The sequence below is a fragment of the Bombyx mori genome, chromosome 17 (assembly GCF_030269925.1).
Source record: "Bombyx mori chromosome 17, ASM3026992v2".
NCBI lineage: Eukaryota > Metazoa > Arthropoda > Insecta > Lepidoptera > Bombycidae > Bombyx > Bombyx mori.
Genome location: NC_085123.1, coordinates 7401455 through 7420199, shown reverse-complemented (window position 1 = coordinate 7420199; position 18745 = coordinate 7401455). Strand labels below are relative to the sequence as shown.

The following is an 18745-nucleotide window of genomic DNA, read 5'->3' as shown; positions in this document are numbered from 1 at the left end:
CTGATGGGATTAGGAATTATGATACTTGAAATGCCAACATTCCATAGACAGATATCAACGCATGAATAAAGTAACAAAGAAAACTATTAACATTTATTTTATATTATAGATGTGAATATGTATTTAAAAAAAATTATGGCCAAAAGATCCTAGGTATGGAAGTATATGGTAATGTGAGGAGGGGGCGTCTTAATAGTACCTGGATCATGAACTCTGTGAGGATATGCGAAAGAATGGTGTGAGTGCAGAGATAACGAGATGCGAGAGAAAGGTAGAAGAAAGCTAGATTATGATAGGCCCGAATGGAAAAAAAAGATAAACCCACATAATGTGGGATAAGTCCAGGAGGAAGAAAAACATTAGAACAAAGCGTCTCTATTTATTATAAACATAATAGCAAGTTAATAATTTATGAACATATTTATTATTTTTCAATTATATCTTTGCTCAGATAATGATGGCAGGCGCAAATTACTTTTAAATATATTACAAACCAATCATTTTTCTGAAGCAATCTTGCATAAATAGTGTGTCTGAGATTAAATATTTATTTAGGGTATATTCAAAACAATCCTACTCTTTACACAAGGTTCTATTATATTTGCCTTTATATACAAAAATTACAATGTTTTTGCTTATTCATCATCCTTGATTTCAAATTTTGTACACACGTCCAATCAAATCAATCCTAAAAACAATATACACAGAAAAGTATAATGATAGGATATTATTATGTTTCTTGATTCATTTTTCAACTACCAATGTTCACTGCTAAACATAGAGCTCCTCCAGATCTCCTCACAACGACCGGTCCTGTGCTGTCTTCATCCAGCGTTCCGATTGTGTCTTGAGAAATATTTTAATTGACATGACATAAATAGGCAAAATATTTACTTTGAAATCACTACCGCCATAGCTCCCTTAATCTACGGATAAGCAGAACAACAAAAACAAGAAGTCGTCGTATCCTAAAGGATAAGACGTCCGGTGCATTTGTGTTGAGCGATGCACCGGTGTTCGAATCCCGCAGGCGGGTACCAATTTTTGTAATGAAATACGTAATCAACAAATGTTCACGATTGACTTCCACAGTGAAGGAATAACATCATGTAATAAAAATCAAACCCGCAAAATTATAATCAAATTATATCTCAAGGTGGGTGGCGCATTTACGTGGTAGATGTCTATGGGCTCCAGTAACCACTTAACACCAGGTGGGCTGTAAGCTCGTCCACCCATCTGAGCAATAAAAAAAAAACAGGTGCGGACTTGCAAATACTTATTAAATAATTACATTACTTTAAATACAACGCGTTAAACTTTTACCAGGACATCGTGGCCTATAGGATAAGACGTCCGGTGTATTCGTATCGAGCGACGTGACTGTACCGGTGTTCAAAACCAGCAGGCAAGTTGTCATCTTTCTAATGAAATTCGTACTTGACACTTGTTCACGAAGGATTTCCATGATGAAGGTATAATAACGCCGTGCAATAAAAATTAAAATTCGCAAAAATTATAATTTGCGTAATCGCTGGTACCTACTGCTGCGAATAGGTTTTTTTTTTTTTTTTGGTCAGGAGGAAATCGCCGGACTTCCGCCCTCCACTGGGAACGGGGGGCAGAGCATGTCGGAGTCGAACCGACTAAAACCTCCTGTCGCTCAACAACCAACGTCCAAACCTCACATGAGACAGAACTCATGAAAAGGCAAAGGGGGGAAAGTGAAGTGTTTAGTGCGGAGCACATCTCTCCCATCACCCTCCCCCTCGGGACGCCGGACTGGCGGTCGTCGGCGCCACGACCACCAGCCCTCTCGGTCGGCAGGCTGTCCGGAGCCCGCCTAGATGGCGCCGGTTAGAGTGAGCTATCCTACGGAATACCCCGCTGGGTCAGAACCAGCGTGGGTCGAGGATAGCCGGCCTTCCATCACCCGGATGCTCTTGCGTAAAACGCGTGCAGAGCAGCTTGCACGTCGTCTTCTTAGGCCCCCTTCGCCGGGCCCCAGACCGACATATGAGGGGGACCCGAAACACTTAGAGGGCCAGGGCTTGGGCGAGATCCGCCTCCCTGGCCCCCAACGAATAGGTACCATCATACTCTCTTTTTCTGCCGCGAATCAGTAATGCGTTTCGATTTAAATTCTGCAGCAGCGTTACACTATTAAACTGAGACTTAAGTCTTAAGGTGGGTCCCCAACCCCCTTGAAACCAAGAGACTACCCCCGCATTTATGTTGTCGAAGTCTATGAGCTCCTCATTCAGCATCAGGGAAGCCGCGAGCTCGTTCACCCATCTAAGCAATAAATAAAAAAAGCCCCTCTTGGCAAATGTTATTTATGACTAATGAATCGATCACTGACCAATCGAAATGAATACTTTTTAGAAACCCAACATTTATGACCTAATGTTTTATATCTGGAACATCTATCGTATGTAACCACCCTTCTACTAGTAGTAGTTTTACCAGTTTGGCTTGCCAAAAACCTTACGCCTTCGGATCGCCGCATTTTTAATGCACAGTGAATCTAAACTAGCCACCGGACAGACGTGGTTCACATAATACATTATTGTAGACCGTAACGAAACACTGTGGGAATATTATGAGAGTTGATTAACGAAATTAAGCAACATCAAGGTACGTTTTTTTTTAAATATATTCTAAATATTTCATGTGTATACAGACTATATAGACGTGTAGACCTAAAAAAAATATAGGAGTGCTTAATATTACTAGTTCTTGTGTTCACTGACTAAAAATTCCAAAATACCTTTAATAGCCCTATTACAAATTCTAATAAAACAGCTTAGCTTGGTGATATTTAAATTTTAAGCCTTTCGATGCGTTAATTTTATACGTAGTTTAAAAATAATGCCCTTGGCTATTGAAATTCGTTCTTATTAAATTTTAAATACCTATAATAACTATGACCTTAATTTTTAACCTCCACTTTATTTGTCAGTTTGTTAATTAGAGTAGAATGTACTGTGTTAAATAATATATATTTAGTATTAAAAGTAAGCAACAGTAAGACAAAATTAAAATCCGTTCGAGGCTTTTTTCCTTAATCGTCACATTTAGCATTCCATACAAAGCAGATTAGCCAATAATTATACATCTAGGTCGAGAGCAAAGGGTGGCAATTTTAGCTTATCCGATGTTAGGAAGGCCAAACTTAATAAACTCAAATTAACAACTTATTAACATTTTTTTGTATCTTTCGTCTCGTATTTATAATCACAAAATGAGAATCTTTGATTGTAACTATAGAATATATTCGTCACCATTTTTATCAGGACTGCAATATGACCTGCGTCGTGAGTATCATATACTCTATTTTTAAGGGACCATTTTCAAGTAAACTAATCTTACACTCTAGGAATATTAGCCTGGCAAATATTGAATTGGCTTATCCGACACGAACTAGCTCGACTCGTACCTACAGTTATCCAATGACAATGTATGACATGGTTGTTTGACCTATTTTGAGACAATCTTACTTTTGAGCTATAATTAGTAAGTAATAGCTGCTCCGAGGTTAAGCTTTAAAAAACAAAAACTTATGGGCTAGCATATCGCTCCGATGCACCAATACAATTTGTAGATACCTACTCTGTTTCACCTGCATTAGAATTATAAAACATGAAAAACTTCTAGGATACATCGAAACTAAAATAGGCTAACTGTATGTCACGTGTTTTGGGATGGTATGGACATGTGATGAGACGAAATGAAAATGAGGTTGGTAAGAGAGTGTTAACTATGAATGTGGAAGGATATAGAGGAAGAGGAAGAAATGGATAGATTGTGTGAAAGACGATATGGGTAAGAGGGGAGTGAGCGAAGAAATGGTATATGATAGAAGTGTATGGAAGGAGAAAACATGTTGCGCCGACCCCAGGTGACTGGGAGAAGGGCAGGATAATGATGATGTATATCACGTGTTTTGTTTAAAATTTTCGTCTTTTCAATGAGAAAAAACCTTAAAAAAGTGGTTGCTGGATTTTGGAAATCAATGTGATAGAAACCTAAGTTTTGTGTATAAGTACAACTAATAGAGAAGATACATGTTTATTTGTATTGATCTAGACTAGACTATTTGAGACTTTTTTTTCGTTCACGTTGTAGAATAAATTGCTGAAAATATACTCAAAAACGCCTATATAGAGTATATTTTGAATCTTGAAGTCGTCGTGGCCTAAAGGATAAGACGTCCGGTGCATTCGTTGTTGCGATGCACCGGTGTTCGAATCCCGCAGGCGGGTACCAATTTTTCGAATGAAATACATACTTAACAAATGTTCACGATTGACTTCCACGGTGAAGGAATAACATCGTGTAATAAAAATCAAACCCGCAAAATTATAATTTGCGTAATCACTGGTGGTAGGACCTATTGTGAGTCCGCACGGGTAGGTACCACCGCCCTGCCTATTTCTGCCGTGAAGCAGTAATGCGTTTCGGTTTGAAGGGTGGGGTAGCCGTTGTAACTATACTGAGACCTTAGAACTTATATTTCAAGGTGGGTGGCGCATTTACGTTGTAGTTGTCTATGGGCTCCAGTAACCACTTAACACCAGGTGGGCTGTGAGCTCGTTCACCCATCTAAGCAATAAAAAAAAAAAAAAAAAAATCTGCCTGGCAGTAACGCGTTAGTCGATTAAGTGTTTTTCCATATGAATAAAATATGAACTACTAAAAAACGTACTCTTTTGATAATCTGAAGCTAACGTTTTAAGAATCCACTTTAAATCGTATGATGATCATATAATTAGTATTACAAATAATGAAATAAAAATTAATGAAGTCCTATGAATGAACCTACCAGGCGACATAAGTTTATTTTGATTTTATTTACGTCATTCACGTTAATTGCCAACATTGAACAATTTGTAATTACTTATTCGCATTTTGTGTGCTTCCTATGTATTTTTTATGTATAACAATAATAAATTGACAGCGTCAGGTGTCTCTTAGAAGGAAAAGTACCGCAAAGTCAATACTCGTTATTTTCAAACTCACTATGATTGTATAATATATAACGTATAAAGTATAACGTATCCATTAAAGACATTAATCATTGAAAAATATGAGGTATTTTTTTAAACTTCTTAAACTTTAAACTAACTTAAACTTTAAACTTCTTAAACTTTAAACTAACGTAAACTTTAAACTTCTTAAACTTTATATTAAGACCAATATCTCAAGAATTTTCACGAAAGAAACAATGACATTAACGCACTATACATACCTACTACACCGAGGTCAGCAATTCCTGAGTAGCATAATGATTTTGATCCATACATTTATTACGCATAGACATTGCGTGTATATACATACTTATTTGTGAATTACGCGATGTTATTACACTGTTAATAACCGACTCGTAACAATATTACTTCATTAAACATTCCGATAGAGGCACCCGTTACGTGCGGACGTGCTCATCGACCACTCGTTCGCCCGGTCTTTGTTCGCCCGGCTTTTGTTAGCCCGGCCATTGTTCGCGCGGCCTGTGTTCGTGATACATCTGCCGACCAAGTGTTTTTCCTGGAAGCTTTTATTTGTTTTGTTTTAGTTATTTTTGTGTTCGTGGAACATTTGCCGACAAAGTGGTTTCCTGCAAGTATTTATTTGTTTTGTTTCTTTTTGTTATTTCTGATTTTTTTGCTTTTTCTTTGTCCTGTAGTAATCGCGCCGCATTGCCACCTGTGTTCAATAGAACCGCTCAGGTCCGAGAAGTTGGGGCCTCGCCGCAAGGCGAGTGTTTTCAAGACCCGGGGCCGCCCCACCTGGGTACTCAGCGATCATGGACGCTGTATTCGCGGAATTCCTCCGACTTCGCCACCCACAGCTTGCCTCAGAGTTTCTGGCCTTCAAGGCCAATCACACTGCGAGCCCTCTCGAGGACTCCGCCGCGCTCGCTGCTCCTGCGTCGCCTGTACCTGCGTGCAAAGCTTCTGCATTGAGCACCGCAGCCTCCGTCGTGCCTGCCGCTCCCGTGTCGCCTATACTGGCGAGTAAAGCTGCTGCGTCGTCCGCTGTGACCATCGTTTCAGCTGAGCGATCATCCGCGGCCTCCGTCGCGCCCTCTAAAACACCTACACTTGCTCGTAGGTCGCCTGCACCCGCCTCCTCGTGCTCCGACTCTGACTCGGACATGGAGGTCGACCTCGCCCTCGCCTCATCGACGGATGGATTCACCCTGGTACAGAAGGGTAAGAAGCGTGCCGCGGAGTCCCGAGCTCCCGCGGCCGCTAAAATTAGCAAAGCCGCGAACGCGTCGCGCCCCCGCCCTCAGACTCCCGTTGCGCCCCCAGCCCGTGCCACTCCGTCGCCGCGTCTGGTGGCACAAAATAAAACCCAGACCCCTCCCCCGGTTATCCTTCAGGAGAAGGCAGCTTGGGATCGAGTTTGCCTGGCCCTTAAGGCCAAAAATATAAATTTCACGAATGCCCGTAACCTCGCGAACGGCATTCAAATTAAGGTTCAAACACCCGACGACCATAGGGCCCTCTCTTCTTACCTCCGTAAGGAACGTATAAGTTTCCATACGTATACGCTCCAGGAGGAGCGCGAACTCCGCGTTGTAATACGCGGAATCCCTAAAGAGTTAGATGTAGAGCTCGTCAAGGCCGATCTGTTAGAACAGGGCTTTCCAGTGAATTCTGTGCACCGTATGCACACCGGTCGCGGTAGGGAGCCATATAATATGGTTCTAGTCACCCTCCAGCCTACCCCCGAGGGTAAGAAAATCTTCAACACACAGGCCGTCTGTAGGCTCTCCGGTATCGCCGTCGAAGCCCCCCATAAAAAAGGCACTCCTAGCCAGTGCCATAACTGTCAACTGTACGGGCACTCTTCCCGTAACTGTCACGCGCGCCCCCGATGTGTTAAGTGTTTGGGCGATCACGCCACGGCCCTCTGCGCTCGCGACCAAAAAACCGCGACGGAACCGCCTAGCTGCGTCCTGTGTCAAACACAGGGTCACCCCGCAAATTACCGCGGATGCCCCCGAGCCCCGAAAATAAATCGCCGCGTCGCCCGCCAAAACCGCCTCCGAGCTTCCGGCCCAGACATCAAAGCCTCGGCACCCTCTGTGTCGCAGACTAAGTCAGCGTTCGTTCCGGCGCCGGTGCCCAGTGTCTCGGCCTGGGCGAAACCGCTGCCGTATATGAACACGGCTACAATTCCCGCCCCCGCGACTCGTCCCTCTCCCGCGACTTGCCCTCCGACCGCGTCCGACAATCTCGCTCTAGCGATCGACTTTTTTCAGTCGATCAACTTTGAGCGTGTTAATGCTTTGGGTGACGCCATTCGCGCCGCCTCCACTGCACAACACTTCATCGCCGTTGTGCAAGAATACGCTGACGTATACGCGTCGTTAAATACGTACGTCCTCCCCTCACTCCGCCGGTAATCAATGGCGTACATAAGTAGAATAAAGCCCCTATCCGTAACGATAGGATTTTTTAACGCTTACGGTCTCGCAAATCAACGTGATCAGGTTTGTGATTTTTTGCGTGACCATCAAATTGACATCTTTTTGGTGCAGGAGACCCTGCTTAAGCCCGCGCGCCGCGACCCTAAAATCGCGAACTATAACATGGTTAGGAACGACAGGCTCACTGCTCGTGGTGGTGGTACCGTCATTTACTATAGACGAGCCCTGCACTGCGTCCCACTCGACCCCCCCGCGCTTTCTAACATCGAAGCATCAGTATGCCGAATCGCACTGACTGGACACGCGCCGATCGTTATCGCGTCCGTTTATCTTCCACCGGATAAGATCGTTCTAAGCAGTGATATCGAGGCGCTGCTCGGCATGGGAAGCTCTGTCATTCTGGCGGGCGACCTAAATTGTAAACACGTCAGGTGGAACTCACACACCACAACCCCGAATGGCAGGCGACTTGACGCGTTAGTCGACGATCTCGCCTTCGATATCGTCGCTCCGCTAGCCCCGACTCACTACCCGCTAAATATCGCCCATCGCCCGGATATACTCGACATAGCGTTATTAAAAAACGTAACTCTGCGCTTACACTCGATCGAAGTAGTTTCAGAGTTAGATTCAGACCACCGTCCCGTCGTTATGAAGCTCGGTCGCGCTCCCGATTCCGTTCCCGTCACGAGGACTGTGGTGGATTGGCACACGCTGGGCATCAGCCTGGCTGAATCTGATCCACCATCGCTCCCGTTTAGCCCGGACTCTACCCCGTCTCCTCAGGATACCGCTGAAGCCATAGACATCTTAACGTCACACATCACCTCGACACTAGATAGGTCATCTAAGCAAGTTGTAGCGGAGGACTTCCTTCACCGCTTCAAATTGCCCGACGATATTAGGGAACTCCTTAGAGCTAAGAACGCCTCGATCCGCGCCTACGATAGGTATCCTACCGTGGATAATCGTATTCGAATGCGTGCCCTACAACGCGACGTAAAGTCTCGCATCGCCGAAGTCCGAGATGCCAGATGGTCTGATTTCTTAGAAAGACTCGCGCCCTCCCAAAGGTCTTACTACCGCTTAGCTCGTACTCTCAAATCGGATACGGTAGTAACTATGCCCCCCCTCGTAGGCCCCTCAGGCCGACTCGCGGCGTTCGATGATGATGAAAAAGCAGAGCTGCTGGCCGATACATTGCAAACCCAGTGCACGCCCAGCACTCAATCCGTGGACCCTGTTCATGTAGAATTAGTAGACAGTGAGGTAGAACGCAGAGCCTCCTTGCCACCCTCGGATGCGTTACCACCCGTCACCCCGATGGAAGTTAAAGACTTGATCAAAGACCTACGTCCTCGCAAGGCCCCCGGTTCCGACGGTATATCTAACCGCGTTATTAAACTTCTACCCGTCCAACTCATCGTGATGTTGGCATCTATTTTCAATGCCGCTATGGCGAACTGTATCTTTCCCGCGGTGTGGAAAGAAGCGGACGTTATCGGCATACATAAACCCGGTAAACCAAAAAATCATCCGACGAGCTACCGCCCGATTAGCCTCCTCATGTCTCTAGGCAAACTGTATGAGCGTCTGCTCTACAAACGCCTCAGAGACTTCGTCTCATCCAAGGGCATTCTCATCGATGAACAATTCGGATTCCGTACAAATCACTCATGCGTTCAACAGGTGCACCGCCTCACGGAGCACATTTTTGTGGGGCTTAATCGACCAAAACCGTTATACACGGGAGCTCTCTTCTTCGACGTCGCAAAAGCGTTCGACAAAGTCTGGCACAATGGTTTGATTTTCAAACTATTCAACATGAGCGTGCCGGGATAGTCTCGTGCTCATCATACGGGACTTCTTGTCGAACCGCTCTTTTCGATATCGAGTCGAGGGAACCCGCTCCTCCCCACGACCTCTCACAGCTGGAGTCCCGCAAGGCTCTGTCCTCTCACCCCTCCTATTTAGCTTATTCGTCAACGATATTCCCCGGTCGCCACCGACCCATTTAGCTTTATTCGCCGACGACACGACTGTTTACTATTCTAGTAGAAATAAGTCCCTAATCGCGAAGAAGCTTCAGAGCGCAGCCCTAGCCCTAGGACAGTGGTTCCGAAAATGGCGCATAGACATCAACCCAGCGAAAAGTACTGCGGTGCTATTTCAGAGGGGAAGCTCCACACGGATTTCCTCCCGGATTAGGAGGAGGAATCTCACACCCCCGATTACTCTCTTTAGACAACCCATACCCTGGGCCAGGAAGGTCAAGTACCTGGGCGTTACCCTGGATGCATCGATGACATTCCGCCCGCATATAAAATCAGTCCGTGACCGTGCCGCGTTTATTCTCGGTAGACTCTACCCCATGATCTGTAAGCGGAGTAAAATGTCCCTTCGGAACAAGGTGACACTTTACAAAACTTGCATAAGGCCCGTCATGACTTACGCGAGTGTGGTGTTCGCTCACGCGGCCCGCACACACATAGACACCCTCCAATCCCTACAATCCCGCTTTTGCAGGTTAGCTGTCGGGGCTCCGTGGTTCGTGAGGAACGTTGACCTACACGACGACCTGGGCCTCGAATCAATTCGGAAATACATGAAGTCAGCGTCGGAACGATACTTCGATAAGGCTATGCGTCATGATAATCGCCTTATCGTTGCCGCCGCTGACTACTCCCCGAATCCTGATCATGCAGGAGCCAGTCACCGTCGACGCCCTAGACACGTCCTTACGGATCCATCAGATCCAATAACCTTTGCATTAGATGCCTTCAGCTCTAATACTAGGGGCAGGCTTAGGGACCCCGGTAACCGTACTCGTCGAACTCGACAAAGAGGTCGACGTGCAACCTAACCCATGCATCAGCCCGCTGAGTTTCTCGCCGGATCTTCTCAGCGGGTCGCGATTCCGATCCGGTAGTAGATTCGTTCGCGAAACAATTGCTCTTGAGTTGTTAGGTCTCCTTCGGAGGCGCTCGGGCAGTTGTTAGCAAATCCCGCCCCTCTTGGCTGAGCCTTTGCTCGCCCACCTGTCCTGGTGAAACTGGAAAGGCCTTCGGGCCACCAGTAAACTTTCAATCATAAAAAAAAAAAAAAAAAAAAAAAAACTTCATTAAACACATAGCAGTAGTGTAATAGTTGGAATAATTTCTATATAAACATGTGGAAATTCATTTATGTATTTTGGAATTGATAAAACAATAGATCCCATATGTAATTCATTAGCCGTCATACATCCACATTTCTAAAATATAGGTACACCTTATTTTCTACCATCACGAAAACATTTCGTATCTCAAAATGCTGTGTTTTCACTCACTTATGTAAAAGACACCATTTGAATTCAAATGTTTGATGAATGCAAAGTTTTAATTTGACTTTTAAATAAAAAATTGACTTTAAATCTTGTCTACTCAATTATTGATTCTGGAGGTAATACGTAACGTAAAGTTGTGTAATATTCACATTTCCTGTTCATACAACAACCAGTTTAGATTCATAGCTCTCGAACTAAATGAGTTTGAATGTTGTCTGTTTAATTCACTTATTTGATACGCTCGACGACGTTTCCTGAATAATACCTTTTTGTTTCATAAATTAATATTTTAACATATTTTGTAAATACCTTATAATAAATATGTGAATGGCAGTTTGAAGTAGCACCGCCATTTTACAATAAATAGACTCTATCAACTTTATCTAATATCAATTTATCTACTTAATATGATGTCCATAATTAATTATAGTCTAGGTTACGTAGAGATTAGAAACTTATGCTGTCTCTTGTTTTAACCGTAAAATAATGTCTAGATTTTAGTTAGCTAGTTTTATAATAGTTTCGTTTGAATGATACATAATAAATCTGTGCCAAATTAGTTAATGAAATGACATAGCGTTGCAGCCAAACGAGCGCCGAAAAGAGTGAATGACTTTACATTTTTTGTGTGATGATTTTGTTTACCCACCCTATTGTATGTAATAATAATCGTAATAATAGGTAATCTTTAAGTTTTGCTTACTTACTTGTATTATAGATGTAATTTTTTAACATAGTACTTTTTTATTTTTTGTTAGAGTATACGGCCATATTGTCTCTTGCATGTAAACTTTTAACTTACCTTGTGGAATGGATTCCGGGTTCAAAGTTGTCGTAGGTGACTTAGGCAAAGTCGCTTGGGCCTAAAACACCAGACGCCTGGATTATATGCTGTGATACGCAAATCCCGGTGTTTAATTCCCGTAGGCAGGAACTAATTTTTGTAAGAAAATGCGACGTACGACGAAAAATACGTGCTTCACGAACGTCATTCCAGAATCACGAAATATCAAGAAAATATCATGTAAAAATCAAACTCGGAATATATATGCGTAATTACTGGTGCCGCACGTGTAGGTACCACCATCCGGCCTATTTTTGCCTCGAAACAATGATGCGTTCGATTTGGGTTTGGGTATTTTGGGTATGCCACCCGCTATAAACTGGAATGGAGTTTTCAATCGGATCTCTCAGGGTTCTACGGATTCCGGTAGCCATTTAATCTCAAGTTAACCATGAGCTGGTTACAATCCATATATACAATAAAAAATGATATCGCAACATGAATGCCACTGCCCTTGAGACTTGAGGTTGAAGTCTCAACTACTTTCGAATAACGAATAGTCTTTATTCGATGGTCGGATATTAAAACCGGAACCATATAATATTAATAAAAAAATTGGACGCACTTTGATTTCTTTCAGTACTTGTCACATCACGAAAAGCCAGACCAACGAATCCAGAGCGAAAAGTAGTTAAAGATACAAATTTATTAGCAAAATTCATAGCAAATACAATAATTTCTAGAAAAACCGTTTGTACTTTGCACTCAATTTGAAAAAAACATTTTGCGTTTGTTACAGATGAAAGTAATAATATGTTTTATTGCTGCATGGATGATCAGCTATGCTAGTACTCAATCGCCTAATGGATCCACAATAGGTACTCTTTATCGATGGAAACAAATAGATTATCAATATCCTTCTCCAGCTCAGAGACAGGAAGCTATTGATGCGGGGTATGTATCTTTATTATTATTACGTATGGAAATCTGTACGTAACATGAGTAATGTTGAAATATAATATTTATGTTTTTTCTTGTTAATGAATACGGGTAGATGAGGATGATAATATGGAAAAAAAGACCCTGGGTATGAAAGTAGACAAGGGGTCTCCAAAAAGACTTGAATGGGCTGTGTAAAAAAGCATATGCGAGAGAAGGATATCGGTACAGACTTGATATATGATAGGTCTGAAAGGAAAAAGAGGACATACTACACCGACCGCACACAATGAAACAAGTGCAATCTTCTTGCTCTTATTTCACTTAGTGGGGTCGGTATGTAAGAAGGTAAATAAGCTCCACGGCGGAAGGGGTTACTAGAACCCACCTTTGAACATAAGGTCGAAGTTTCATTTGCATTGTATAAGGGCTGTCCCACGATTCACACCTAAATGTATAACCAATTACTGGTAGCAATAGGCTGGGTGGCAGCATCCATTCGACCAGCCCACAATATGGCCTACCGCCACTAAATCAATAAGTTTTATTTCTACTGATCTAAATCAAACAAGTACTGATAAATATTCATTTCAGTGAATTTATTCAAGCCAATGTGATACCTTTGGGCATTGAGCGTTGGAAAGGACGAGTATTTATAAGCACCCCACGATGGAAAAGCGGGGTACCAGCAACACTATCAAGTGTACCAGTATCATCACAATCAGAATCACCAGAACTAGCCCCATATCCCAATTGGGACTGGCACAATGCAGGTGTGATTATATTCTAAAATAAAATATAAATTGTGTAATGTTAAGCACTGACATCCTTTTTTTTTCTTTCAGTAAATTGTACTGGATTTACCTCGATTTTCCGTATGAGCGTGGACCATTGCGGCATTATGTGGGTTTTAGACTCCGGTCAAGTCGAGGCTTTTGAAACACCGCGTCAATTATGCCCGCCGACATTATTTGCCATAGATCTAGAGACCGACACTGTAGTTGCAAAATATCCAATACCGAGTGAATTCGTTCTTCAAAATTCCTTAATCACAAACCTCATTGTAGACTCTCGTGATGCGCGGTGTAGAGATTTACATGTGTACATTGCAGACGCTTGGCGTTTTGGTTTAATTGTGTTCAGAGATTCAGACGCAGCTTTTTGGAGATTCAGCCACTACAGCTTTTACCCTGAGCCGTTACTTTCCAATTATACGTTACACGGGTTAAATTATCAATGGTCTGATGGATTGTTCGGTATGTCACTGGGCAAGTACCATTTAGGTGATCGCCCACTGTACTACCACTCGATGTCCGGCTCTCTTGAGTTCACAGTAGCAACATCTGTCATACGTGATCCATCTCGAGTTGATAATGCTGTAAGCGAATTTACACTTCTTGGCGAAAGTCGAGGAGGTGATGGTCAAGTATCAGCCGCAGCTGTCGACCGCAACGGTGTCATGTTCTTTAACCTCATTTCCAGAGATGCTATTGGTTGTTGGGACACTCGCAATCCTTATACTAATGATAATCTAGCTATAGTGGCACAAAACAATAGAACAATGATATTCCCTAACGATTTACGAATGGATCATGAGGTGCCTCAATTAGCTTGGGTAATAACGAACAGATTGCCATTTTATCAGTTTAATTTAATAGATCCACTTGATTACAATTATAGAGTTATATATTTCGACCCTGCGGAAGTCGTAGAAAAAACAGTATGCAAGCAATACATTTGAAAAACAAATTATTCATAAATTTAAATTTGTTGTTACGCTGTTTTTAATTATTACGCCTATTAAATTGTAAGAAAAGTTTGTGTTTTATTTTGAATTATTTAAAGATACTATGCTAGGTGTTTTATCTTTTTTATCGACATCTTTTGCATCATCCACTTCGGTATCTTGAGATTCTGTTAATCTTACATCATTGAATTTCTTAGCAATCGCCTTAAGATTACCAACTGACTCTATTGATTCATCACTATTCCTAATTGTTTCTTCGTTCGTCTCTATTGGAATATCAATGCTGCGCATTCTACATAATTTATGGCAGCATTTTGGTTTTTCTTGTGGTATTGTCAGATCTCTATCGATTCGCTGCGTGCTAATATTATTTTCGTAAGAATATTGTTTTGGACTAAAACTTTGTTCCATCGTATCAAAACTATCAAAGGTTTCCAAATTTGAACGTTTACATTCGCTGTTGTTGGAACTAGACACAAGGGCGCTATTAAGATTCTGAGTATTGTGTGGAGTTTGATCATGTGATGGTTTTTTCATGAATATCTTCGGGTATTCTTTTAAGTAAGAAGCTGTACTGCCTTTAATACTTCCTAAATATGAAGAATTATCCATAATATCAGTTGTAATGGCTGCACAATGTAAAGCATCTTGTCTATATGAAAAATTTGATGTCTTTAATATAAGACTTTGAGAATTCATAGAATCTGTGCCTTCCTTTTTTAAGTAATCACTAACCCGTAAAGACATTAAAACGAATTGTTCGAGTATACGATCTGTATCTCGGGGTATTACAATTTCATTTATACACCAATCTTCATATGAACCTGCATCGGATAATCTCTTTGTTGTCTCCAATTGACCTTGTATAACGTTAATAATTTTGTCATTACTGTCAGCTATACTGGTATCTGTGGAATGGACCATACGCGATATGTGTTCATTTCTTTGAATGAAACCGATTTCATCGTTTGATGATACAGTTTGCTCCCCATAACTGTTAAATAAATATATTAATGCATGTATAAATATATCAACTTGAGAAATAAATTAGCAGAAAATCGTTTTGTCTAATATTTAGATGGTTAGTTTAGCGGCACCACTTCAATCTCGGTATGATTCTTGAACCGGAGTGAATTTGAAAATTATGAAAAAAAATAAGTAATAAAATTTCAATGAAAAATTACAATATACTACGTTATTGCTAGAATATGAGCTTGTGATTGAAATAATTATCGAAACTTCAGAAATACCAAGAAATACTTCTTAAAGAAAAAGCATTCACTGTTGTCTTAGTTGCAAAATTAAAAGCTACAAAAGCTTAAAAGCTACATAACCAGATTACGTGCTGTCATTATATTAAATAACCGAACACTCACAAATTTGTCAATAATTTCCTACGTAACTGCTCTTCCCCCTGGAGAGACTTAGTGCGACGTCGCCTTATAGCAAGTTCGAGTCCATAATCACAATGGGAAGCTGGCACTACATTAGGAAAGGTTTTAAAGGCTGCAACTACTTTCAAAGCGTTGTAATAGCTGAAAGAAAAACATATACCTAAATAAAATATAAATCTTAAGTACCTATTGCATCTATGATACTTATAAAACGCTTTAAGCTAATTAATAATTATCTGCTACAGCAGAGCTTCCGTTCTTACAGCACAAGAGCTTGTAATCACGAATTCATACGTGAGTTATGTTAGACGTGATAAATAGCTGACCCGATATTAGGTTATCCATACTTAATATTTTAAATGCGAATGTAGCTCTGTCTGTCTGTCGCGCTTTCACGCCAAAACTACTGAACGGATTTAAATGAAATTTGGCAGGTACACAGATAGACTATAGTAGAATTATTTTGTCCGTGCAGTTTGGGTCATAAAACGAAATACTCGCTTCACCGCTCAGATTTTTTATTACCCAAACTGCACGGACAAAATAATTCTACTATAGTGCTTGAGAAAGGACATAGGCTACTTTTAAATGCGAAAAAAGGGTTGCAAAGGGTCGAAAGGGGGGGATGAAAAGTTGTATCTATCATAATTTTTAGAGCTAAAAACTCGAAACTTATTTTTTAGGCTGTATGTTCGATATAAACAAATATGACATTAAGCTTACACATCAGAATAACGAAACAAAAAATCATTGTAAGCCATTATCGCCCAAAAAGTGTACCATTAATATAAGAAGGGGAAAGATTAGATTTTTGTGTGTTAGATTCTTTTTTTATTGTGTTTGTTACTGTCAGTACCAGATTTGTATAAAAGAATATTCAATAAGATCAATAATAAATTACAGTCTCCCAAAGCGAAGCGAGGTCTGGTCCCTAATTACCAATAAATGTAAGTATATCACAATCTGGATGCCACAACCCAGCTTTTTTAGGAATGAGGATTACTGGTGGCCCGTAGGTCTTTTCATTTCCACCAGGATAGAGCGAGCAAAGGCTCAGTCAGGAGGATTTGCTAACAGCTGACCAAGCGGCAGCAAAGGAGACTTATTAGGTTAGGCTAATAACTCAAGAGCAGCTACTTCGCGAGTGAATTTACTACCCGATCGGAATTGCAGCCCGCTGAGAATATCCGGCGAGAAACTCAGCGGGCTGATGTATGGGTTAGGTTGAACGTCGAACTCTTTGCCGAGTTCGACAAGTTCAGTTACTGGGGTCCTTAAGCCTGCTCGTTAGTTAGAGCTGAAGGCGTGTAATGCAAGAGTCAACAGTGACTGACTCCTGCGTGATCGGGATTCGGGGAGTAGTCAGCGGCGGCAACAATAAGGCTATTATCATGACGCATAGCCTTATCGAAGTACCGTTCGGATACTGACTTCATGTATTTGCGGATTGATTCAGGGCCCAGGTCGTTGTGTAGGTCGACTTTCCTCACGAACCACGTTAACCTGCAAAAGCGGGATTGTAGGCATTGAAGGGTGTCTATGTGTGTGCGGGCCGTATGAGCGAACACCACACTTGCATAAGTCATGATGAGCCTTATGCAAGTTTTGTAAAGTGTCACCTTGTTTCGAAGGGATATTTTACTTGTCTTACAAATCATAGGGATAGTCTGCCGAGAATAAAGCGGCGCGGTCGCGGACTTATTTTATGTGCGGGCGGATTGTCGTCGATTCATCCAAGGTGAGGTACTTGACCTTTCTGTCCCAAGGTATGGATCGCCAAAGAGGGTAGGTGGGGATGTGAAATTCCTACGCCTAATGCAGGAGCAGATACGGGTTCAGTTCCGCCTTTAAAAGAGCACCGCTATGCTTTTCGCTGGGTTATATCTAGGCGCCAACAACCCACCCTAGGATATGTGCTCTAAGTCTCAATTGTACAGCATAAGGGCTAGCTGAAATAGCCCTAAAAATGGGCTATCTCAACCCTTTAAACCTGAACGAAAAATGCTTTTAGGCAGAAATCTTTAGGGTGGTTTAGCTCACAAATGCGTTCAAGCTCCTGTATTTAGGCAAATACGATATTATTCCTTCATCGTGATTCCGGTATCGGAGGACCGGTCATTATGGCGAACCTTGGAGGGTACCTGTGTCCAGCAGTGGACTTCTGTATATTAATGGTGATGATTCCTTTATTTCGGAAGACAATCATGACGATGTATTCGGTACGTATTAGATTAGAAATTTAGAACCTACCTGCGGGTTTGAATACAGGCATAGTCGCATCATTCGTTACAAGTACACCGGGCGTGTACAGTATCTTTTATTATTTTTATCTCGATACCTAGATGCTTACGAGTCCAATTTTCAGCAACTGTAGAGATTAGAGTGCTCTAACACAAACAAAAAAATTTTTTTTTTAAGAATTTGTCACCTACGTTATTACTAGATAAATTATATATGATATTATATATGATATTAATATAATACTAATTTATATGATCCGCAATAGGTGACCAAAACAGGAAAGCTTACCTTAAAGTAATCACCCACATATAAAAACTAGGCGTTATCGAGGCAAATTTGACAATGACGAATTTTACACAAGGCGACCTCGCTGCGCCCAGCAACACGCAAGTTCCGAGGCCCAAAGCTAGGCTCGTTAGTTCGCAGAGCAGCTTCCTTATAGCGGCGACCAGAAGCCATGGCAAAACAAGAGCCGGTCTTTCTTCCTAATAAATTCGATATACAATTAATTTGAACTTATCTATACTAATATATAAATCTACAGTGATTTTTACGGATGTTCCGTTATAACTACTGAACCATGCATCCGATTAATTTTATAGGCGCAGCGAAGCGGGCGAGTACGTCTAGTCAATTCATATTTTTTTGTCATGAACTTCTTTGATTGATTTATAATTTAGACCGATAATCGAAATTAAATAATTATTAATAAAAGTATAATTACCAAAAACACTGGGTACAGTAGAACGATATACGTTGCGAGATAGACGTATACTGTAAAGCACTGGACTAGCATTACTCCAGAAATCATGGTACGCAATACTCCCTGCACCGATGTTGACAGCTCATCCGGCATCGACATCTGCCATAC

The 18745-nt window shown here is 41.7% G+C and overlaps 3 protein-coding genes and 1 long non-coding RNA gene across 6 annotated transcripts in view; 2 read left to right on the top strand and 2 right to left on the bottom strand.

The window, feature by feature from the left end:
* The window catches only part of LOC134200438 (uncharacterized), a 400183-nt gene that overhangs the window by 186764 nt on the left and 194674 nt on the right, over positions 1 to 18745 (top strand). The gene's annotated exons all lie outside the window — the stretch shown is intronic.
* On the bottom strand, positions 360 to 1413 carry LOC134200390 (uncharacterized). Its single transcript, XR_009975285.1, has 2 exons — positions 1327 to 1413; positions 360 to 688 (listed from the first exon to the last, which is right to left on the bottom strand). It is a non-coding gene; the product is annotated as an uncharacterized LOC134200390 (long non-coding RNA).
* LOC101737681 (protein yellow-like) lies at positions 2459 to 15233 on the top strand. 2 transcript variants are annotated; one of them, XM_038016632.2, is made up of 4 exons: positions 2459 to 2637; positions 12353 to 12507; positions 13087 to 13265; positions 13338 to 14308. In XM_038016632.2, exons 2-4 carry the CDS (start codon positions 12353 to 12355, stop codon positions 14231 to 14233), a joined length of 1230 nt encoding a protein of 409 aa, XP_037872560.1. In that variant the 5' UTR covers positions 2459 to 2637; the 3' UTR covers positions 14234 to 14308.
* Positions 14123 to 18745, bottom strand: part of LOC101737817 (uncharacterized) — a 7909-nt gene continuing 3286 nt past the window's right edge. For both annotated transcript variants that reach the window (XM_062673354.1, XM_012690124.4), the window contains exons 2-5: positions 18599 to 18745; positions 18163 to 18359; positions 15616 to 15774; positions 14123 to 15233 (exon numbers count right to left, since the gene is read on the bottom strand). In XM_062673354.1, coding sequence (XP_062529338.1) covers positions 14318 to 15233; positions 15616 to 15774; positions 18163 to 18359; positions 18599 to 18736 — 1410 coding nt within the window. In that variant the 5' untranslated portion in view covers positions 18737 to 18745 and the 3' untranslated portion in view covers positions 14123 to 14317. The remainder of the gene's footprint in view (positions 15234 to 15615; positions 15775 to 18162; positions 18360 to 18598) is intronic.

Bases quoted from the DNA above. Each gene is read 5' to 3' on its own strand.
- LOC101737681 (XM_038016632.2), top strand. From the start codon at position 12,353: ATGAAAGTAATAATATGTTTTATTGCTGCATGGATGATCAGCTATGCT. The intron at 12,508-13,086 runs GTATGTATCTTT...TATTCATTTCAG, and splicing joins CAGGAAGCTATTGATGCGGG to TGAATTTATTCAAGCCAATG. The intron at 13,266-13,337 runs GTGTGATTATAT...TTTTTCTTTCAG, and splicing joins TTGGGACTGGCACAATGCAG to TAAATTGTACTGGATTTACC.